The 21465-nt window shown below is 43.3% G+C and overlaps 4 protein-coding genes across 4 annotated transcripts; all 4 read right to left on the bottom strand.

Annotated features, from left to right (window-relative positions):
• Window positions 1–8580: 8580 nt before the first annotated feature.
• LOC101167224 (histone H2B 1/2) lies at window positions 8581–9823 on the bottom strand. The gene has a single exon (XM_004076035.4). It carries the CDS (start codon window positions 9798–9800, stop codon window positions 9426–9428), a length of 375 nt encoding a protein of 124 aa, XP_004076083.1. The 5' UTR covers window positions 9801–9823; the 3' UTR covers window positions 8581–9425.
• A 698-nt stretch (window positions 9824–10521) lies between these two features.
• On the bottom strand, window positions 10522–11278 carry LOC101158625 (histone H2A-like). Its single transcript, XM_023962727.1, has one exon. The coding sequence runs from the start codon at window positions 11232–11234 to the stop codon at window positions 10857–10859; it is 378 nt and encodes a 125-aa protein (XP_023818495.1). The 5' UTR covers window positions 11235–11278; the 3' UTR covers window positions 10522–10856.
• Window positions 11279–18609: 7331 nt separating this feature from the next.
• On the bottom strand, window positions 18610–19401 carry LOC101166976 (histone H3). Its single transcript, XM_004076034.4, has one exon. The coding sequence runs from the start codon at window positions 19353–19355 to the stop codon at window positions 18945–18947; it is 411 nt and encodes a 136-aa protein (XP_004076082.1). The 5' UTR covers window positions 19356–19401; the 3' UTR covers window positions 18610–18944.
• A 177-nt stretch (window positions 19402–19578) lies between these two features.
• Window positions 19579–21264, bottom strand: LOC101158376 (histone H1). Its single transcript, XM_004076084.4, has one exon. It carries the CDS (start codon window positions 20836–20838, stop codon window positions 19945–19947), a length of 894 nt encoding a protein of 297 aa, XP_004076132.2. The 5' UTR covers window positions 20839–21264; the 3' UTR covers window positions 19579–19944.
• Window positions 21265–21465: the final 201 nt, after the last annotated feature.

Below are 21465 nucleotides of genomic sequence, written 5' to 3'. Positions count from 1 at the left end.
TCGTAAATTTACGATTTTTTTTCTCATAAATTTACGACTTTTCATCTCCTAAATTTACGAGATTAAAACTCGTAAATGTACTTTTTTTATTTTGGTGGCTTTTTTTTTTTTTTTTTTTTTTGGTGGCCCTAATACTCCGTCGTATAAATATGCCAGAGTTAGCACAGGAGCTAAATTTCATCCGTTGTCCTAGGGCAGGATAAAAAGTTCAACAATTACATTTACAACACAATAAAATAGCACAATATTAGAGGTAAAAATATTTACAAGGTTATTACAATTAAAAGCAACTCTAAAAATGTCCAAGAAAGTCACAGATAAACAACAATAACTAATGTCTGCAGGACTGGTTTGTTTTCAGCCATTTTTTAAGAGCTGTTTGGAAGGTAGGGTAGTTTTCACAGTTCCTAATGTGCTGTGGCAGCATATTCCATAACTGTGTGCCTCTGATTGACACCACAGTTTGGCTGAATTTAGTCCTGCGTCTTGGAACATTACAGTCCCCTCGAGTTAAAGCCCTGGTGCCTATTCCAATATTTGTTTTTTTACTTATAAAATCTAACAAGGGGGGAGGGGCCAGCCCATTAAAAACTTTAAAAATGAGACAGGCATCCCTCTACATTTTATAACTTTCAAAATCCACTAGGCCATACTTGGTTAGAATGTCACAGTAAAGATAACGCAGAGGCTTTTCGTCTAAAACTTTCAGGGTTCTCTTAAACAGAGACTTGAGGGGTTTCAAAGTGCTTTCGTTTGTCTGGGACCATGTAGTAAGACAATAAGTTATATGACTAAAAATCAATGAATGCATATAAACCTTTACAGCCTCAGTAGTCAGAGAAGACCTTATTTGTTTAAAATTTGACAGATTAAATTTAACAATATTGGATATTTTCTTTACATGATCTTTAAAAGTTAAGTTTGAATCAAAATTACGCCAAGATACTTGAATTGTTCTACAACTTCCAATTGCTCCCCATCGACCACTTCAGATGGTTGTTCTTCCCTCGTTGGCTGACGTGAAAAAAACATATATACAGTCTTTTTAGTATTAAGATGTAAGCATGACTTTTGGAGCCATTGAAAGACTGAAACCATGGCTCCAGAAGGAACTGCAGCTGCTTCAGCTTTTGTTTTGGCATGAGCATATAGAACTGTATCGTCTGCATATAATTGTATTTTTGTTTTTTTGCATACATCTGGCAGGTTGTTCACATACAAGCTAAATAGAAGTGGCCCCAATACTGAGCCTTGAGGAACGATGACTGTGAATTTTCAATTTGTACAGCTTGTTTTCTGTCATGGAGATATGATTTCATCCAGCAGAGGGGACTGTTCGAGAAATCAAAATATGATAACTTTGCAAGGAGAACATCATGATTAATTGAATCAAAGGCACGTTTCAGATCAAGGAATACAGCACCCACAAAGCCTCCCTTGTCAAGCAGCTGTTTCACATTTTCAAGGAAATAACAAGTGGCTGTATCAGTGGAGTGATATTTTCTGAAGCCATACTGCATTGGATGGAGAGAGGTTTGACTGTGGTTGAGATGTATAGTTAGTTGTGTTGTGACCTATTTTTCTAAGATTTTTGAGATAATTGGTAGAATGCTTATTGGACGGTAGTTTTCAGGTTTTGTTTTGTCCCCAGACTTAAAAACAGGGGACAAAACAAAACCTGAGAACTACCGTCCAATAAGCATTCTAGACATATGTAGAGAGTATTTTCTGAAAGCTTGATGATATAAACGGGCACGACAATAGGTGTGCTAACATATCACAAAGACTTTTTTGCACCAGCTATGCAAAGCCCTGCATGGCTGTTGTAAAATGCCAGCATAGCCTGCTGCCCGTTCATTTACAAGATCCAGTATAACCCTTGTGCTATCTTAGATGACCCCACCCTTACATTGACGTGTTCTCCCTACCATGAAAAAGGTGGATAAAGGTGGAAAGATTTCATGTAATCCATGGACACCAGTGAAGATCACAAATCATTGAAGAAAAAAGGTTCAGAGCACTGTCTAGTGGGTCTAGATGACCCAACTCCCAATGTTAAAGTGCCTAGAATAGCACAAAGGTTAAAACAATTTCTTTTTTATTTTTTACTCTCTGTTCTTCCATTAGCGAAATGACCTCCTCTAGTAAACCTTGAGCGTGCAAAAAGACACTTACAGACGTCAATTTTGCCGGTTTCACTCCTGCAGCTCCTTGGACTCTGCAGTGCTGAAGGATGTGGCTCACATGCACCTGTAGTGCATAATTAAAGTCAGAATTCTGAGATTAAAGTCAGAATTTTCTATGACGTTTTTTTTTTCTTTCTCCATGGGCCTAATCCTCTTCCATACTTTCCACTGGTACCAACACCGCGCAAATTACTCAAAATTCAAATAAGAAAAAACCAATACTTCGAAATCCTTTTTAATTTATTACTTAAAAATAATTAAAATGAAATTGCAAAGAGGGGATTGCATTTTCATTTTCACATCCACCCTACTACTATAGTGTTGCATAATTAAATTCCATAAAGCATTTCCAGAGGGGAGCCGGGGCGATGACATCAGTGCTATCTCCGCGTGTCCGGCTGCTAAGAGACACATGCTGGGAGCAGTGTGGCCAGGCTTGTACCTTTTGTGTTAGCAGCAGAGGAGAGGCCTTTGTGATGGTTGTAAACTTCTGATGATTGTACACAGCTTCTCAGGACTGCTTAGCAACATTTCCGCCTCATGCGGTATGGAGTTTGGGACCACAGCCTCATTTGGAACCCCCACGGTCCGCAGCCGGATGCACCAGCTAGGCCTCGGATGGAGCCTGGGCCCATAATTCAAAGCTTCTCACTCGGACTAGCTTTGTCTTCGGACGGAGCTAAACCTGGCCCGCTAGCCCGGAGTCAAAGCTAGTCCGGGGAACCTTCCAAGGCAGAAGTGCTGCTACGCAGATCTGAGAAACTCTAAACCATCATATCAATATGTTTCCAGTGGTGTCCAGACAAAATAAAGGCTGATGTAATTCCCATATATTTACATCCAAGATGCTCATTGCCGGATTGACCAACTTGAGTTCTGTTTCTCCACGGCTAATGTTTTTAGCATATAAGCCTAATGCTATCCCTTTTTCTGAGTCCTTGCAGCCAAGAAAAAAAAGCACTGACCACACGGATTTAAAAAAATATGAGTAAGCAGGACCTTAATAATAATCATAACTGTAATAAAAGCACATTTAGAAGATAGTCTCCTGCAGCTTGGCACTGATTTTGCTGTTCGATGACAGCTGGAGCCCAATCAACTGCCATAGCAGATTTCACCATGCTAAACGTTTGCTGGTTGGACCAACATCTTCAATATCTTCAAAATGTCTTTTTATTACTGTATTACTATCTTGGATGATGGAGGGGAAGTTGCAGCGAGACTGAAGGAGAACAAGAAGTTGGAGTTGTCCTAATTCAATTTAGTTTTAATGTGCCTCTCCCCCTTAGTATGATCTGTGTTATTATATCTTTAATATTTATTTCAATGTTTTGTAATGTATGTTGCCTTTTCTTACTCAATAGGTATTTTAAATTATTTTAATTGATCACTCGACTACAAAAACCGTCAGGACACATTTCCCATAATGCATTGTTTTGTAGGCATTTGTGGTTTGCAGTCAGTGCAGTGCAGTGACCAGTGATGTTGGAGCAAAAACAAAATCCTACGTCTCACACCAGGTGATCTGTGCGGTGTTTTGTCCACCTGGGTGATCTCAAACACGCTTATTGTGCATCTTGGCTGCACATATTTGGTGTCGCCAACATGAATTTCCATCAGTTTTTTATAAAAATATAGGAGTGGCTGACCGGCTGCTCTACAATAACTTGTGATCTGGGTTTAAATGTGCAAAAAGTCATAGGAAAGAAAATCCGAAAAAGGTTACTGAATTTTGTTTCTCCTTTACCAATTTGTGTTTTAAAAAGTAAACTTAAAAAAAAATCAACACAAATTCAAAATAGGGAGCACATTCTCTCTGACTTCTCCACCTTAAATCTCAATAAGTCCAAGTTCAGTCCAGATTTACTGACAATCATCTTCGTCCACACTTAGGGTCTCAGCTGTTTGGGAGGAAGTAACAAGACAAGAGAACCGTGTTCAGAAGAACCATTGATGGAGGTTATAGAACTGTAGAATTGGAGTCTTCTTTAGTGTTTAATAGTTATTATTTCAACAGTGTTAACTGAACTGTGTTGATAGGGACATTTAAATTAGAAATATAGAAGACTAAATGAACAGAAATGTATTACTGATTTATTTACTTTTTTTATTTACGTATTTTATTTGAGTTTTATGAGTACATTTTGTTCATAAAAACAGTTAATAATACAGTATAGTTAATAGTACATGTTCCATACAAATTTACTGGCTCTCAGACACTCACAAGTTGCTGTCATAAGCACACCCTGGATCTTGTTCTAACCCATGGGATAGAGATCAGCCAGCTGAGTGTCCTTCCTCTTAACCCCATCATTTCTGATCACTTTATGATTACCTTCCAGCTTACACTGGAACATCCTTCTGCCCCAGTGAATAAGAAACAGCTTAGAAGAACCTTAACTGACCGTTCTGTGTCTGAGTTTAAACACACAGTTCAGCCAGTACTTAGTGATATTCTGAGAAAATACTCTGAGACCAGCTCCCATAGTATCAGTCCTAGTATAAATGACCACTTTGTTAATGATGCCTTACAAGCCCTCAGGAGTACACTCGATGTTGTTGCCCCCTTGAAACCTAAGTTCGTCAGACAAAACCGAGTAGCACCGTGGTTTAACGCTGAAACTCGTTCTCTTAAACAAGAAACCCGTAAGTTGGAAAGAGAATGGCGCCGCTCCGGTTCAGAGCAGTCTCTGGATATCTGGAAACATAGCCTATTAAATTATAGAAAAGCTCTGCCCAGAGCTAGAAGCCAGTACTATTCAACCTTAATATCAGAGAATGGAAACAACCCAAGATTTCTTTTTAGCACTATTGCTAAATTAACTCGCAGTCAGAGCTCAGTAGAACCACATGTTCCTGTTTCTCTCAGCTCTGATGATTTTCTTACATTTTTCGATAGTAAAATCTCAAATATTAGACATAAGTTAAATCAAGTTATTCCTACTATCAGCCCAGAACAGGCTGAAGCGGTAGAAATGGAGGCATCCATAGAAACCTCTGTAACATTAGACTGCTTCACTGCTGTGGATCAAGCGGAAATAACATCAATTATTACGTCCTCCAAATCCTCAACGTGTCTGTTAGACCCAATTCCCACTAGACTTTTTAAAGAAACTTTTCCCCTAATTAATGATCCCATATTAACAATGATAAATGCCTCTCTGGAAACGGGTTACGTGCCACAGTCTTTTAAATATGCAGTTGTTAAACCTCTTCTGAAAAAGCCCAGTTTGGATCCTAGCATCTTGGCCAACTATAGACCAATATCAAACCTCCCCTTTATTTCTAAAATCCTAGAAAGAGTTGTAGTTAAGCAGCTTTACTGCCACCTACAGGACAACAGCCACTTTGAAGACTTTCAGTCGGGGTTTAGACCCCACCACAGTACGGAAACTGCACTAGTTAGAGTCTCTAATGACTTGTTATTGGCCTCAGAAAAGGGTCTACTTTCTCTTCTGGTCCTGTTGGACCTCAGTGCAGCCTTTGACACTATCGACCACAGTATTTTACTCCATAGATTAGAGCAGGACATAGGGATCAGAGGATCTGCTCTCCAGTGGTTTAAATCCTATCTGTCTGATAGGTATCAGTTCGTTAATGTAAATGGTCATTCCTCTCAGTGCACTCGAGTCAACTATGGAGTCCCACAGGGCTCAGTCTTGGGACCGATCCTGTTTACGCTTTATATGCTACCCCTAGGAAACATAATCAGGAAACACAGCATTAATTTTCATTGTTATGCCGACAATACGCAGTTGTATTTATCCATGAAGCCTGACCAGAATGACCAGATAGAGAAACTGAACGCCTGCATCATTGACATCAAGACCTGGATGACAATTAATTACCTCCTCTTGAACCCAGAAAATACTGAGGTCATTATACTAGGTCCTAAAAACCTCAGAGATACTCTGTCTGCTCAGATAGTCTCCCTGGATGGCATAAGTATAGCCCCCAATTCCACAGTTAGAAACCTTGGGGTTTTATTTGACCAGGATTTATCATTTAAGGCTCACATATCTCAGGCGTGTAGAACTGCCTTTTTTCACCTGCGGAATATTGCTAAGATCAGAAATATACTTTCTAAGAGTGATGCTGAAAAACTCATCCATGCTTTTGTTACGTCGAGGCTGGATTACTGTAACTCCTTGTTAGCAGCGTGTCCTAAGAGTTCCTTAACCCTTGTGCTATCTTAGATGACCCCACCCTTACATTGACGTGTTCTCCCTACCATGACAAAGGTGGATAAAGGTGGAAAGATTACATGTAATCCATGGACACCAGTGAAGATCACAAATCATTGAAGAAAAAAGGTTCAGAGCACTGTCTAGTGGGTCTAGATGACCCAACTCCCAATGTTAAAGTGCCTAGGATAGCGCAAGGGTTACGAAGTCTCCAGCTTGTTCAGAACGCAGCAGCAAGATTGTTAGCAGGAATTAGCAGAAGAGATCACATCACTCCTGTGTTAGTTTCGCTCCATTGGCTCCCAGTTGATTCCAGAATCAAGTTCAAGATTCTCCTGTTAACCTATAAGGCCTCACATGGAATGGCCCCGTCCTATATTAACCCTTGCGCTATCCTAGGCACTTTAACATTGGGAGTTGGGTCATCTAGACCCAATAGACAGTGCTCTGAACCTTTTTTCTTTAATGATTTGTGATCTTCACTGGTGTCCATGGATTACATGTAATCTTTCCACCTTTATCCACCTTTGGCATGGTAGGGAGAACACGTCAATGGAAGGGTGGGGTCATCTAACATAGCACAAGGGTTAAGGACCTCATAGTCCCTTACTATCCAATGAGAACACTTCGCTCGCAAAATGCAGGACTGCTGTGGTTCCTAGAATTAGTAAAAGTACGGTTGGAGGTAGAGCGTTTAGCCACCAAGCCCCTGTTTTATGGAATAAACTCCCAGCTCATGTAAGAGAGGCCGACTCAGTTTCTACATTCAAAGTTAGACTGAAAACATTACTCTTTGGACAGGCTTATTATCAGACTAGTTAGTATTTAGAGATTATTTAACTTAATGTTAATTTGTTTAAATTACACTTAATACCTATTTCTTTTAAAAGGCTGCTAGAAGTTAAAGCTGGGGTAACTATGGTGCACTGGGGTTCTGTCCTCTTTTCTTTTCTACTTCTACGCTTCCTCTCCTCTATTCTTGATCATAATTTATCATTTAGTTCTCCATGCCTGTTTGGTGCAGTGCGATTCATGTTTTGTCCCTCTTTTCCTCTCCCCTCCTGGGCAGTGGCAGTGCTTCCAGACTCCAGTTGGCTCATCCGTGCTCCAATTCCTGACCGTGTACCTCGCCTTTGCTCCCGCTCCTACACCTGGCTGTGGATCCTGCCTCTGGCTCATCTCTGGCTCGTCTCTGCTCTGTACCTGACCGAGTACTTCGTCTCTGCTCCTGCTCCTACACCTGGCTGTGGTTCCTGTCTCTGGCTAGTCTCTGCTCTGTACCTGACCGAGTACCTCGTCTCTGCTCCTGCTCCTACACCTGGCTGTGGTTCCTGTCTCTGGCTAGTCTCTGCTCTGTACCTGACCGAGTACCTCGTCTCTGCTCCTGCTCCTACACCTGGCTGTAGTTCCTGTCTCAGGCTCGACTCGCGCCTTTGACTGTCCCCACAACCACGGCTTGATGAAGCTCGTCTGCTGGACTTTTATATATGTAGTTGTAGATTTAGATAAGTTAATTCTTCTCTAAGAGTTCTGGTAAATCGCCTGTCCGTCCTAGGGGAGGATCCCTCCTTCATGTGGGCACCCCTGAGGTTTCTTCGTTTTTTCCGGAATCCGTTTTTTTGGGAGTTTTTCCTTACCGCGAAGGGGGGTCTAAGGGCAGGGATAACCGTTTAGTTTAGTCTGTTTGTTAGTTCATTTTAGTATTTTCCTATTGAACTCTTTGTATTCGTGATCCTTTTAAGTTCATGTTTTACTTCGAAGCCCATAGAGACGACTGTTGTTGTGATTTTGGGCTATACAAATAAAATTGAATTGAAGTTGCGTGTGTGTGTGTTGAAGTTGTGGCCCTCCCTCAGCTAGACCCCGCCTTCAGTGGCCCCCAGGCAATTTGAGTTTGAGACCCCTGCTCTAGACAGTGCTCTGAACCTTTTTTCTTCAATGATTTGTGATCTTCACTGGTGTCCATGGATTACATGAAATCTTTCCACCTTTATCCACCTTTGTCATGGTAGGGAGAACACCTCAATGTAAGGGGGTGGGGTCATCTATGATAGCACAAGGGTTAAGCATGATGCATGCATTTTGTTTCCTGTGTCCTTAATTTGGGGCAAAAGATGACACGCATTTGGATTTCAAAAACCAAGGATGTAATAATTGTAAAACGTAAAGTCAACGCCACACAAAAAAATGCAAAAATCTGGTCTGAAATGTCCTAAATAGGCCACAGGAGAAACCCTTAGTGATTTATTAGGACCCGCTGAATTAAAAAAAATAGCATTCAAGCATTGTAGTCAATACATTAAAAGAATTTCCAGACATTTATCAAGCTCATTGCAGAAATGATGAAATGCAAAGATACATAAAAAAACAAATTCAGTTCAAGTCACAAAATCCAGTGTCTAGAAATGATTATCTTCAGAAAACATGATTTCAGTAAACAGTAAAATTTAATAATCACAACACATTATCACATGAAATAATTATTGCTATACATTGCTTATTAACAGCTTGATTGTAATTTAAACATTTCAGTAATCATTATTGCACATTGCTCACACATTTTGAATTTTTCAAACACATCTTGCTCCTTAACTCTTATCTTCATACCGTGAAATCAAGTTTCTTTATACATCGAGTTTGAGCTCATTACTTAACCCATTCCAAAGTTTAGTGCCACACAGAAACGTTTCTTTGCGATTTTTATCAATTTCATCTTGAAGTTCCTACATCCCCTCAGTCCTTCATTCAGAACTGTTTTTGGATATTAAATGGGAACCATTTCCCACTAGCTCTGTAAGCTAGAGGTTGTGCGGAGTGAAAAACAGGGTAATAAAGTTTTAGTCTGGATTCATCAATTTCAGTGTCGGATTGACGTTGAGATTTTATTTTTTAGGCATGCTCGTCAAAATGACAACTTTTAGGCATCGCCAAGTTGACCTTCATATGACTAATAAGCACCACAAAACAGTAATTTGGTACAAGAAACCAGAGCTCTCAAATGAAGGAGTGGGTGGCCCTGAAAAGGGCCTTTGTTTCTCGGCTTAAGACCAACAGTTTACTTGGAGCTGGTGTACTTGGTGACGGCCTTGGTGCCCTCAGACACTGCGTGCTTGGCCAGCTCCCCGGGGAGCAGGAGGCGCACGGCGGTCTGGATCTCCCTGGAGGTGATGGTGGAGCGCTTGTTGTAGTGAGCCAGACGAGACGCCTCGGAGGCGATGCGCTCGAAGATGTCGTTGACGAACGAGTTCATGATGCTCATGGCCTTGGAGGAGATGCCGGTGTCGGGGTGGACCTGCTTCAGCACCTTGTAGACGTAGATGGCGTAGCTCTCCTTCCTGGTCTTTCTCTTCTTCTTGCCTCCTTTGCCGGCGGTCTTGGTCACGGCTTTCTTGGAGCCTTTCTTAGGCGCAGACTTGGCGGGTTCAGGCATTTTGATCACGCGGACAAAACAACTGAATGACAAACAGCGCGCTACCTCTGAATATATACATGCTCCATGTAAATGAAGTTGTGTGGTCCCTTGTCAGTGATTGGTCTAAATGTTAGAACGTCACTGATGCAAAATTAGTTGAGAGAAAACACGGAGCAGTGTGTTATCATAAAACGAAACGTAGTTTTTTTTTAAGCGTTAACTTTGACATAATTTTCCCAAAACATAAACAAGTCCAAGTTTTGATAAAATCAGCTCAATATTTTTAAACCTTAAAATCAATCTCTGGCCCCGCTTAATCATCCATCTATAACCCTGCTTTAAAATCTATCTGGTCAGAATAGCCAGAACCTGAAATATGAAATATCTTTATTGTCATTGTACATATACAACGAAATTAAGATGCAAATTTTCCGGTGGAATAAAAACGTCATAAAATAAAAAACTAAAACTGCGAAATAAGACAATATAGAGAGAAAACATAAAAACAAATATGAAACACCTCCAGCTATTGCACGTTTCCCTTAATAAGTTAACCTTGTTTAGCAAAGTTTTAGGCCACGATGCCCCTTGGATAGAAGCTGTTTTTTAAGTTTTAGCTGTCTTTTAACTCGTTTGTCGGTAATCGGTACGGTGTTCCATCTAACAATGTTTCTTTGACAGAACAATAAAAAAATTCTCTAAAGAATGGTAGGACATGTTTACACACTTGACACGAAAGTTGTGAAATTTAATTCAAATTCGATTTTATTTGTAGTTCACAGTAGGGGTCGTCTAAATGGGCTTCGTACCGGTAATTGTAAAGTGAACAAAATCATATGGATCAAGAATAAATAGGAACATTCTAAACTGGGCTGCCTAAACAGGACATCCCTACCCTTACACCCCCCTTTGCGGTAATTGAAAGACAAAATAACATACTGTCAAAAAGTATGTGTTTAAATCAATACATGTTATGGTGTTAGATTATATGCACATGATGAGAAGAACGTTGCTCTATAGACAGTGTGAGGGCTCTTAGAAGAGCCGTTGGTGTGGTTGGGGACATCCGGGTCTTTACTTTGTCTTCTCGGTTTTCTTGGGCAATAGAACAGCCTGGATGTTGGGCAGCACGCCGCCCTGAGCGATGGTGACCCCGCCCAGCAGCTTGTTGAGCTCCTCGTCGTTGCGGACAGCCAGCTGCAGGTGGCGGGGGATGATCCTGGACTTCTTGTTGTCGCGGGCAGCGTTCCCGGCCAGCTCCAGGATCTCAGCGGTCAGATACTCCAGCACAGCTGCCAGATACACGGGAGCTCCAGCTCCCACTCGCACCGCATAGTTTCCCTTCCTCAGCAGCCTGTGAACACGGCCCACGGGGAACTGAAGCCCGGCCCGGGAAGAGCGAGTCTTTGCTTTCGCCCTGGCCTTGCCGCCTGTTTTCCCGCGTCCCGACATCTTCTTGTGATTTCTAGTCGCGTGGAAATCAAAAATGCGTGGCCAGAGAGCCCCAGACATTTATATAGGCAAGTAGCTTCTCGTTCATTGGTCAAAGCAGGCGTAGACAGCCATTGGCCAATCGCTGAACGTGTATACTTTTTTCCTGTCTCTTCCCGTTTTGCTTGAGGATTTCAAAATATGGGACCGTTGATTAAGAAACACACGAATGATTTGTCAGAGAACATGCAATAAACATAAAAAGTAACTTATATAAATTGCGTTTATGCAGTAGCGCAAAAAGTGGGTAAGCGGCATATGCGTCGCATAGGGGCGCCAAACTGAAGTTGTAAAAATGATTTATGGACCGTTTTTTTCATAGCTGTTTGTGCACATACATTGACATGACATGATCAGTAACAGAAGCACATCGTAACTGATTGGGCGACCCCGCTGTAGCTGCTCCTCCCTCACTCGGGTCTTGCACAGAGGGCGCGCTCCAGCACGTGTCCGCGAGAACGTGCTGGAGCGCGCCCTCGCGGACACGTGCTGTTGATTGCTTTATTTGAATTGTCTGATCATCTGATGACAGGATTACATGGAAATGCAAAAGAAAAAAACAATTGGGGACTCAAAACAGAAAATGCAAAAGGGACAAAGATGTAGAATGAAGAAAAGTTTCTGTAAATGTGATTTAAAAACAGGCTTGGAAACTAAAGTAAAATGTTCACAAGTGTCTTGCAGCTGTACTGAGCAGGATTTAATCATGAATAGAAAATAAAGGAGCTTGTTTATGCTGATTTTCTTTCAGACAGACATACATAATTTCTTTAACTAGTTGTACCAAAACACTGAAATAGTTTTTATCCTTTGACAGAAACAACATTTAATAATGATAAAAGCTGCTCATACAGCCAGAAGTAGAGAGAAGTATGTGCTATGAGTTAGATGGTGTTTTTGTTTCTTTTTCTTTTTACCAAGTCAGCTTATGACTGGATCTGATCTGGGATCCTTCTGAATGGCCTTCACCATACAAATATGGGGAATCATTCAGGCAGCACACTGTTGAAAATGGCTCACAAAAATGTTCTGCTGGGTCATATCCATGATCAGATAAGTAATGAGATATACATTTAAACAATAAAAGTGTTGTGTGGATGTTTACATAGCCCCAGGAGGGGTGGATGGGACGTTTTATGTCCATTTATGTCTGTGTGTGGTGGTGGTGGGGGGTGTTAACGTGGCTGCATACCCCTAGGTAATAGGTTGTTGCGCCCCTGTGTGTATGTATACACAATGGACACAATCTGAAGGTATTTTTGTAGATAAAAGGATTTTACAGTATAATATTCTGTGTTTTCCAAATACTAAAGTGTTTTGGAAAGACTATCATGTGAAATAAAACAAGGGAAAAGGTTATGAAAACTAGTTTCTCCATAAAATAAATGTGTGCCAGGTGAGTTAGTGTGTGAGTATACTACTCTAAATTTGTCCTGTTCGGCGGGGAACTTTGATTTACCAAAGAAATATTGGAGTAAAAATTACCGGGTGCAGAAGCAAAAAACGTACTTGCTGTCCAATGTCTACTTTCAGATCAGGCAACAGTTTCAGCTGAAACTTAGTTATGAAATCTGTTGATCCGAGGACTGCTGTCAAGCAGGCAGCGGAAAGTGGAATCCAAACATTTGACAATGGACATCTATATTCCATAGCATTTTCTTTTAATTCTGATAATAAAATTGCTTAAATAACCCTCCTGTTATGTTCATTTGTGAGGAATAGAAATGATGTTCCTGGGTCAATTTGACCCAGTGCATGTTTTATTAATTAAAAATTTTCTGAAACCGAAAAAATCCTAACAAACAGTGTGAATATATCATTAGATAGATAGATATAGATAGATGACTTTATTAATCCCACAATGGGGAAATTTCATTTATCTTTGGCAGCAACACGACATTCAGAAATAATCTATATAATATAATATCAATAAAGGACATCACAAATTACATTTATATTAGATAATTAAAAATATTACTAAAATTATTATGAAAAATTATTATCAAAAATGAGATTCTTATTAAATAAAGAAATAAATATTAAATAAATACAGCTGCAAAAGTGTAAAAAACATGCGGTCTGCAAAACATGTATCTGTAAAAAAACATTACAAATTTTTTCAAAATACAGAAATAACTAATGAAGTTCACACCAAGAACAAAAACAAACAACTGTTCAGGAACAAAAAACAATTTAAAATTGAAAAACAACAACTACAACAAAAGTAAATGAATCTATGACTAAACAGAAAAACACCCCTGGGTCCGTGGAGTGTCACTGTAACACGGTGTTGCACAGTCTGATGGCTGTGGGGAGGAATGACCTGCGGTAGCGCTCCTTCTTACACTGAGGGTGCAACAGTCTTGTGCTGAAGGAGCTGGTCAGCGCCTCTACAGTTTGGTGCAGGGGGTGGGAGGGGTTATCCATGATGGATGTCAGCTTAGCTAACATCCTCCTGTCCGCCACCTCCTCGATGGACTCAAGTGTGCAGCCCAGGACAGAGCCGGCCCTCCTAACCAGTTTGTTAAGCCTCTTCAAGTCTCTGCCTGCACTGCCCCCCGCCCAGCACACAATTCCATAAAGGACCACTGAGGCCACCACAGTGTCGTAAAAGGTCCTCAGCAGCTGTCTGCACACGCCAAAGGACCTCAGTCTCCTCAGCAGGTGAAGGCGACTCTGGCCCCTCCTGTACAGAGCATCCGTGTTGTTGGACCATTCAAGTCTGTTGTTCAGGTGAACACCCAGATATTTAAATGTGTCCACGACCTCAATGTCTGAACCCTGGATGTTCACCGGTGACTGTGATGGTGAGGACCTCTTGAAGTCCAGGATCAGCTCCTTTGTCTTGCTGGTGTTAAGCAGCAGGTGGTTAACTTCACACCAGCTAACAAAGTCAGTGATGACCCCCCTGTACTCCTGCTCATCCCCCCCTGATACACAGCCCACAATGGCACTGTCATCTGAGAACTTCTGCAGATGACAGTGGTGGGAGTCGTAGGTGAAGTCTGATGTGTACAGGGTAAACAGGAATGGGGAGAGCACAGTCCCTTGAGGTGCCCCCGTGCTGCAGACCACCACATCAGACACACAGTCACGCAGCCTCACAAACTGTGGCCTGTCTGTGAGGTAGTTGATGGTCCAAGCAACCAGATGTTGGTCCACACCTGCAACCTCCAGCTTCCTCCTCAGCAGTGATGGCTGAATTGTGTTGAAAGCACTGGAGAAATCAAAAAACATGACTCTCACAGTGCTCCCAGGGGCCTCCAGGTGAGACAGGGCCCGATGCTGCAGGTAGATGATGGCGTCATCCACCCCGATGCCTGGTCGATATGCAAACTGCAGCGGGTCCAGTGCTGAGCTCACCTGAGTGCGGAGATGGCTGAGGATGATCCTCTCCATAGCCTTCATCAGGTGGGAAGTCAAGGCGACAGGTCTGAAGTGGTTCGGTTCCGTAGGACGAGGTACCTTTGGAACCGGAACCAGGCAGGAAGTCCTCCAGAGGACTGGTACCTTCTCCAGTCTGAGGCTCATATTAAATATGAACAGCATCACCACACAGAGCTGGTCTGCACACTCCCTGAGGAGCCTGGAGGTGATGCTGTCAGGGCCTGTTGCCTTCCTGGCCTTTGTTCTCCTTAACTCCATCCTAACCTGATTCAGGGTGAGGCAGAGGGGGGTTGGAGGATGGGTGGGCGGTGGCTGATCTGGTGCTGTGAGTCGTTGGGGGGGTCCCTTTGCTTCTGTTGAAAGAAGGGGAGAGTGGACTGTTTGGTGCCGAGGTGGTAACAGCTGCAGCTGGGAGGAGACGCCTGAGCTGGAAAGGTGTGAAGAGGGGGCCGAGTGGGTGGAGACTGGGGGCTGGGCAGAATCAAATCTTTTAAAGAACAGGGGGGTATTCCAGGAAGCATGTTTAAACTAGCCTGACTTTAAGCCTGAACTCTGGCTAAAATCCGCCTGAACTTGCTTACTCTGGGTATGTCGGTTCAAAAAGACCGGATATGAGTTGGCGTAATTACGCTTGACTTGGTAACCCTGGGTTAACGCACGGTACATAAAGACATTCTCAATAGATCGCCGATTTCTGGAGTCACCATGGAAACGCGTGGTGAAAAAAAAAGACAGCGCGACACTTGAGACGGAAGTGAGACAGAGTCTGAGATTTTAATGACGGCGGAAAAAAATTACAAGTCCATCAAAAAAGTAACATGGCTGAAAAATAATTTAAATAATTTAGTTAAATTAATTCAAACTCAATAATTGTTTATACAACTCAAATTTACGTATTTATCTAACTAAATGTCACATTACTCCATTAATCTTTTTTCCATCTTAATTACTTATATTTCTTGAACTTTCATATGTCTTCTAAGTTTGAGCCGGCAGATATGCTCATTTTTATAACAATAAAAAGAACGGGGAAAAAATGCACGGAGTGCAAAAATTCATTAAAGAATTTTCCATCACTGTCATAATATGATTACGTGGTAGGGGTACTATATAAACTCATCATCCTCTCCCTTACTCTCACTCATGGTGCAGAGACGTAAGCATAGTAGGACAAAATAGCTCGGCAAAACACGGTGAAACACAGTAAAACAGCTATACAACTAAACACATTTTGTAAAAAACCCACACTTAGACCCAAATCCGTCCAGACAGGCAAAGGGAATGATATCCCAGAATCCCTTGCGGTGCCGATCTAACGGCAGCACCAAAGTTACACCTACTTAATTGAATTAATTTGAACGAAAGGAAAATAATTGTCTGATAACTATGTGTTATTTTTAAGTTGACCTAACAAAAAAAATGATTTATCTTAACTGAAGCAAATAATTAAGTTAGATCAAAGTAAACAAGTTTATCTTTCCAACATCCATATGTGGTCTTATCACCCTCTCATGGTGGAAAAAGTATTATCTGAGCTTTTTCATCCACTAAATCATCTTCAAATGGACACGCCATGCTGCTTCACCTCTCTGTAAACAAACTAAGCTTCAACTAAACCTGCTCCAGACCAGGTTATGTTCAGAGCATGAGTTGCCATGGTAACTTGACCTACCCTGAAACATACCTCCATTTCTGGAACCAAAAGCTGAGGTTATCAACTTCCTTAGCCTCAAACTTATCGTGGGAGCTAGCATAACCTGCTTTCTGGAATACCCCCCAGGTTCAGTTCATTTGCCCAGGCTTGGTCACCTGTGACCTGGCGACCATTTCCAGCCTCAGCATGTCCTGAGATGTGTTTTAGACCCCTCCACACATCACGGATGTTGTTCTGTTCCAGGCGCTGCTCCATCTTCTTCCTGTAGCAGTCCTTGCACTTCCTGATCTTATATTTCAGGTCCCTCTGTACTCTGCGTAGCTCCTCCTTGTCCCCAGAGAGAAAAGCCCTCTTCTTCTCATTTAGGAGGGTCTTCAGCTCAGGAGTGACCCAGGGCTTGTTGTTGGAAAAACACTGCACTGATTTTGTTTGCACTGTGTTTTCCACACAAACATTGACATAGTCCGTGATGCAGTCAGTGAGACTGTCAATGTCCTCCCCGTGTGGACTGCAGAGAACGTCCCAGTCTGTGGTGCTAAAACAGTCCCTCAGTCGCTCTGTTACTTCCTCAGTCCAGATCTTCACCGTTTTAATCTGTGGTTTCTGCTGTTTCACCACTGGAGTGTACGCAGAGGAGAGATGGACCAGGTTGTGATCAGAGCGTCCTGAAGGGGGGAGGGGGGCAGAAGCATAGGCATTCTTGATGTTAGCATAGAAAAGGTCCAGAGTTTTTCTGTCCCTCGTATGACAGTTCACATACTGGGTGAAGTTGGACAGGGTGGCGGAGAGGGGGGTGCATGCATGGTTAAAGTCCCCAGAAATCAGGATCATGGCCTGCGGGTGTTGTGTCTGCAGCTGGGACACGGTGCTGTGCACGCGCTCACAAGCGACAGCAGCGTCAGCCGACGGAGGGACGTAAACAGTCACCACCAGCACATGGGAGAACTCCCGTGGGACGTAGTACGGCCGAACGCTGACTGCCACCAGTTCAATGTCCTTGCTGCAGTGCTGTTCTTTCACAGTGATGTGGTTCGGGTTACACCATCTGTCATTCACGAACACCGCCAGACCACCGCCTTTCTTCTTTCCGCTCTGCGCCGCGCTCCGGTCCGCCCGCACCAGCGTGAATCCAGTAACTGAGACCACGGAGTTTGTCATGTCCTGGTGGAGCCACGTCTCGGTGAAACACAGCAGGCTGCTCTCACGGTACACCCGCTGCAGACGCATGAGCGCTGTTAGCTCGTCCAGCTTGTTAGAGAGCGCGCGGACGTTTCCCATAGTAACGGATGGTAAACATGGCTTGTACCTCCGTCTTCTCTCCCGGCGTTTAACTCCAGCTCTGCAGCCTCGTCGTTTCCTCCGTATTTCAGCTGGAACATCTGGCTTTCCAGCGAGGAGAATCTCAACTCGTCCAAGAGCTAACAGCTGATCTTGAGTGTAAACAATGGAGTCGCATTAACGGATCCCCCGAGGCCGGTTCAAAAAGTTGAGAAAAAATAAAAAAACAAAAAGCAAAAGTAATGATGTTCCTGTCCTTTGTCGCAGAACTTTGTAATAGTTGTTGAAAAATACAAAAAACACAAATAAGTTGGAAGAAAATATTAAAAAACGCAAAGTAAGGAACACAAAAAGGTAGAGCTGCCCAGATAAGCTGCCACACACGCGGCGCCATGGTAACAACAACTCCATTACTCACTCCATTACCAATCATTCTTTCAAAAACTTAGTGAAATTGCGTTCCTTACCTCTAACAGGAAGTGGTTCAATTATTAGATAATTCAGTCGTATTTCTTAAAAACACTACTGTATTACTTTTGAATGACTACCATATAAAATACAATAGTTTTACATAACATTGAAACATAATCTTGAAATTTTGTTTTACATACATGCACTGTGAACCAGAAAAAAAACAAAATCACAATACAACAGACAAGCAATCACAATAGGAAGTTGTGTGTGTGTCTGTACATATATACGGCACAAGAGTGACCAGTCATCACACTGTGCTTTGTGCACATTTCCCACAGGCCATGCTTGTCTTGACCTAGATACTGTCTGCGGCTCGACCCCCCCCCCCCCCCCCGACCGTCCCCCAAACTCCATCTGGATGAAGCTCATCTGCTGGACTTTACTTTCCATTATGTATGAATTCTATGTAATTATGATCCTTTAGATTTTATGTTTAACTTTTTCAATTGAATTGACATGGTCACATGAGTCACTGCCATCCCAGTGGACCCCGACACTGTCTTTGTTTTCTGCAGACAGATTTTTCTGACGCATATTTGGGGATAAAGACCAATGTATTTCACCATTCTTTGACATGTCTTGCTTGGATGAACAGGAATAACAATAACTTCATCTGGTTCAAAATCATGATTAGTCATGACTGTCACATTTCTGCTTCTGCTGCTTTTCTCGAGTTTTCCCGCGAGAACATAAATGGTTCCTGTCAAAAATCATAACAACTATGCACCTTTGTGTGTGTCGACAAGGACACAACATATTAAAGGATCGATTTCACAAGTGTAACGCAACGTCGTACAAATGGAGGGACTTGGAGCTCCAAACAGACATGTCAGTGGCTCTTAAAAGAGCCGTTGGGTTGTGAAGGACATCTAGTTGATCTAAGCCCTCTCTCCGCGGATGCGGCGGGCCAGCTGGATGTCTTTGGGCATGATGGTGACCCTCTTGGCGTGGATGGCGCACAGGTTGGTGTCCTCGAAGAGCCCCACCAGGTAAGCCTCGCTGGCCTCCTGCAGAGCCATGACAGCAGAGCTCTGGAAGCGCAGGTCGGTCTTGAAGTCCTGAGCGATCTCCCTCACCAGCCGCTGAAAGGGAAGTTTGCGGATCAACAGCTCGGTGGATTTCTGGTAACGCCGGATCTCCCTGAGGGCAACGGTACCGGGCCTATAACGATGAGGCTTCTTCACTCCTCCGGTGGCGGGTGCGCTCTTGCGGGCAGCTTTGGTGGCGAGCTGCTTCCTGGGAGCTTTTCCTCCGGTGGATTTTCTGGCAGTTTGCTTGGTTCTGGCCATCCTGGACGACAAGTCGAGTCTTGGAGAGAAAGACTAGACTGAATGTGGAGGGAGCGACGAACAGCCGCTTTTTAAAGAGGATGCCGGCTCAACGCGGACCCTGATCCGAAGGGGCGGGGCCTTTTTACGAAATCCCATTGGTTGGATTTAAAATAGGGAAAAAAGCGGGATGTGCGTTGATGTGACGTCAGAGAGCGTTGAGCTGCTTTATGATTCTGTCTTCTTTGATTCAACTGTAGGCTCATTGTTGTCTTTATGCTTTGGAAGTCGAGTTTGGTGACAATGTGACAGAAATGCAGCTCAGTCTGACATCGTCATGCCACCATTCAATTCAGGGTTCCGTTGCGATTGTTGATTGATTTTAGAAAATCAATCTCATGTCATGCAAATACATTGTATGCGTCAGACGTTCATTCGCACTTCTGTGATCAGGTCACTGCTTGTTAACACATTGTTAGCACAATGGAGATGTGTTCCTGTGTGCCTTGTACCGTCAGAGGGCTCATTCTGTGGAAATAGCTCTGGAGTAGAGTGTGTGGTGGCTCTTAAAAGAGCCTTTGGTGCGGTGAACGCAGCCGAAGCGGCGGATCTACTTCTTTGCCTTCTTGGCCGCGGGTTTCTTGGCGGCAGTCTTCTTGACAGCGGGCTTCTTGGCGGCCTTTGCCTTCTTTGCAGCGGGCTTCTTGGGACTCTTCTTGGGCGCCACCTTCTTGGTCGCTGCCTTCTTAGCCGGGGCTTTTTTCGGGGACTTCTTAGCGGCGGGTTTCTTGGCGGCTGGCTTTTTAGCCGCGGCGGTCTTCTTGGCGGCGGGTTTCTTGGCTTTGGCGGGAGCCTTCTTCTTCACCACCTTTTTGTCCGGTTTGACGGCTTTGGGTTCCTTGGCGAGCTTGAAAGACCCGGAAGCTCCGGTGCCTTTAGTCTGGCTCAGGGACCCTTTGGTGACCAGCTTGGTGACGGCGGTGTTGATGCGCTTGTTGGCCTTGGTCACGTCCACCCCTTTGCCTCCGAGCACCTTCTTGAGCGCCGCCAGGGACATGCCCTTGCGCTCCTTGGACTCGGCCACAGCGGCCACGATGAGCTTGGAGATGCTGAGTCCGTCCTTCTTGGGGCGGGCAGCGGCCTTCTTCTTCTTCGGGGACTTGGCCGGGGCTTTCGCCGGCGCTGCGGCTGCTGCTGGAGCTTCCTCTGCCATGTCTGCGTGCGTGTCGGTGTTCAACTGAACGAGTGAGAGCTGAGTGCAGGAGGCGGGACTTATATCACACATGAGAACCGTGGAGAAGCAACCCTCCCCGCCGCTGGCCTGCTTCCTCAAACGAGGCCTACTTGTGTTTTCTCCGCGAGGGTTTTCAAACAAAAACCTTTGAAAATCAACACTGACCAACACAATAATCACCAGAGCACGAAGAAGACTCCCCGCCGTCCAAACTGCGCTCACAGTCGACCTCCTGAACCGGTACGGTTCGTTCCAGGAGACTTCAAACATCTCGGAAACGTCCTGGTTTCTCGGAGCGAACAGCAAGTTTTCGCTTCATTTTGTGCCATAAATGGCCCAAAAACGATGTATGTAAACCTCAAACGCGGCCATATCGTTAGAAAACACATTAGTGGATAGAATCACCGGGAAGACGTTGCGGTGAAACTGCTTTGTTGAACTTTTAATGTCCTGTGTTTGCGGGAAGCAAACACACGGACGCTGCCGGCGAAAATCATGGTCCGTCTGTGATGATCCTGCCAGAAACAAGTTACTCCTTCCACCAAATATTGACAACAATCACACACAAAACTCACAAGACACTTTGATAAAACTCTGATTTAACATTTCTACAAGAGACAACACACTTCTGTTTTAAACTAAGAGCAGTTCTCACACACAGCACATACGAATCAGTGCTGAGTATTTAGTTCAATTTTATTTGTATAACCCAAATTCACAACAATACTCGTCTCGATGGGCTTCGTATAGGTAATTGAAAAAGTTAAACATAAAATCATAAGGATCATGAATACATGGAATTCAATGGGAAAATACTAAATTGAAATAACAAAATGACTAAACTGGACATCCCTGCCCTTCAACCCCCAACCTTCTTTGTTAAAAAAAAAAGTATTC

Source organism: Oryzias latipes, chromosome 14 (genome assembly GCF_002234675.1).
Source record: "Oryzias latipes chromosome 14, ASM223467v1".
Lineage (NCBI taxonomy): Eukaryota > Metazoa > Chordata > Actinopteri > Beloniformes > Adrianichthyidae > Oryzias > Oryzias latipes.
The sequence above is the reverse complement of the archived record's forward strand: the minus strand, read 5'-3'. Positions and strand labels throughout refer to the sequence as shown.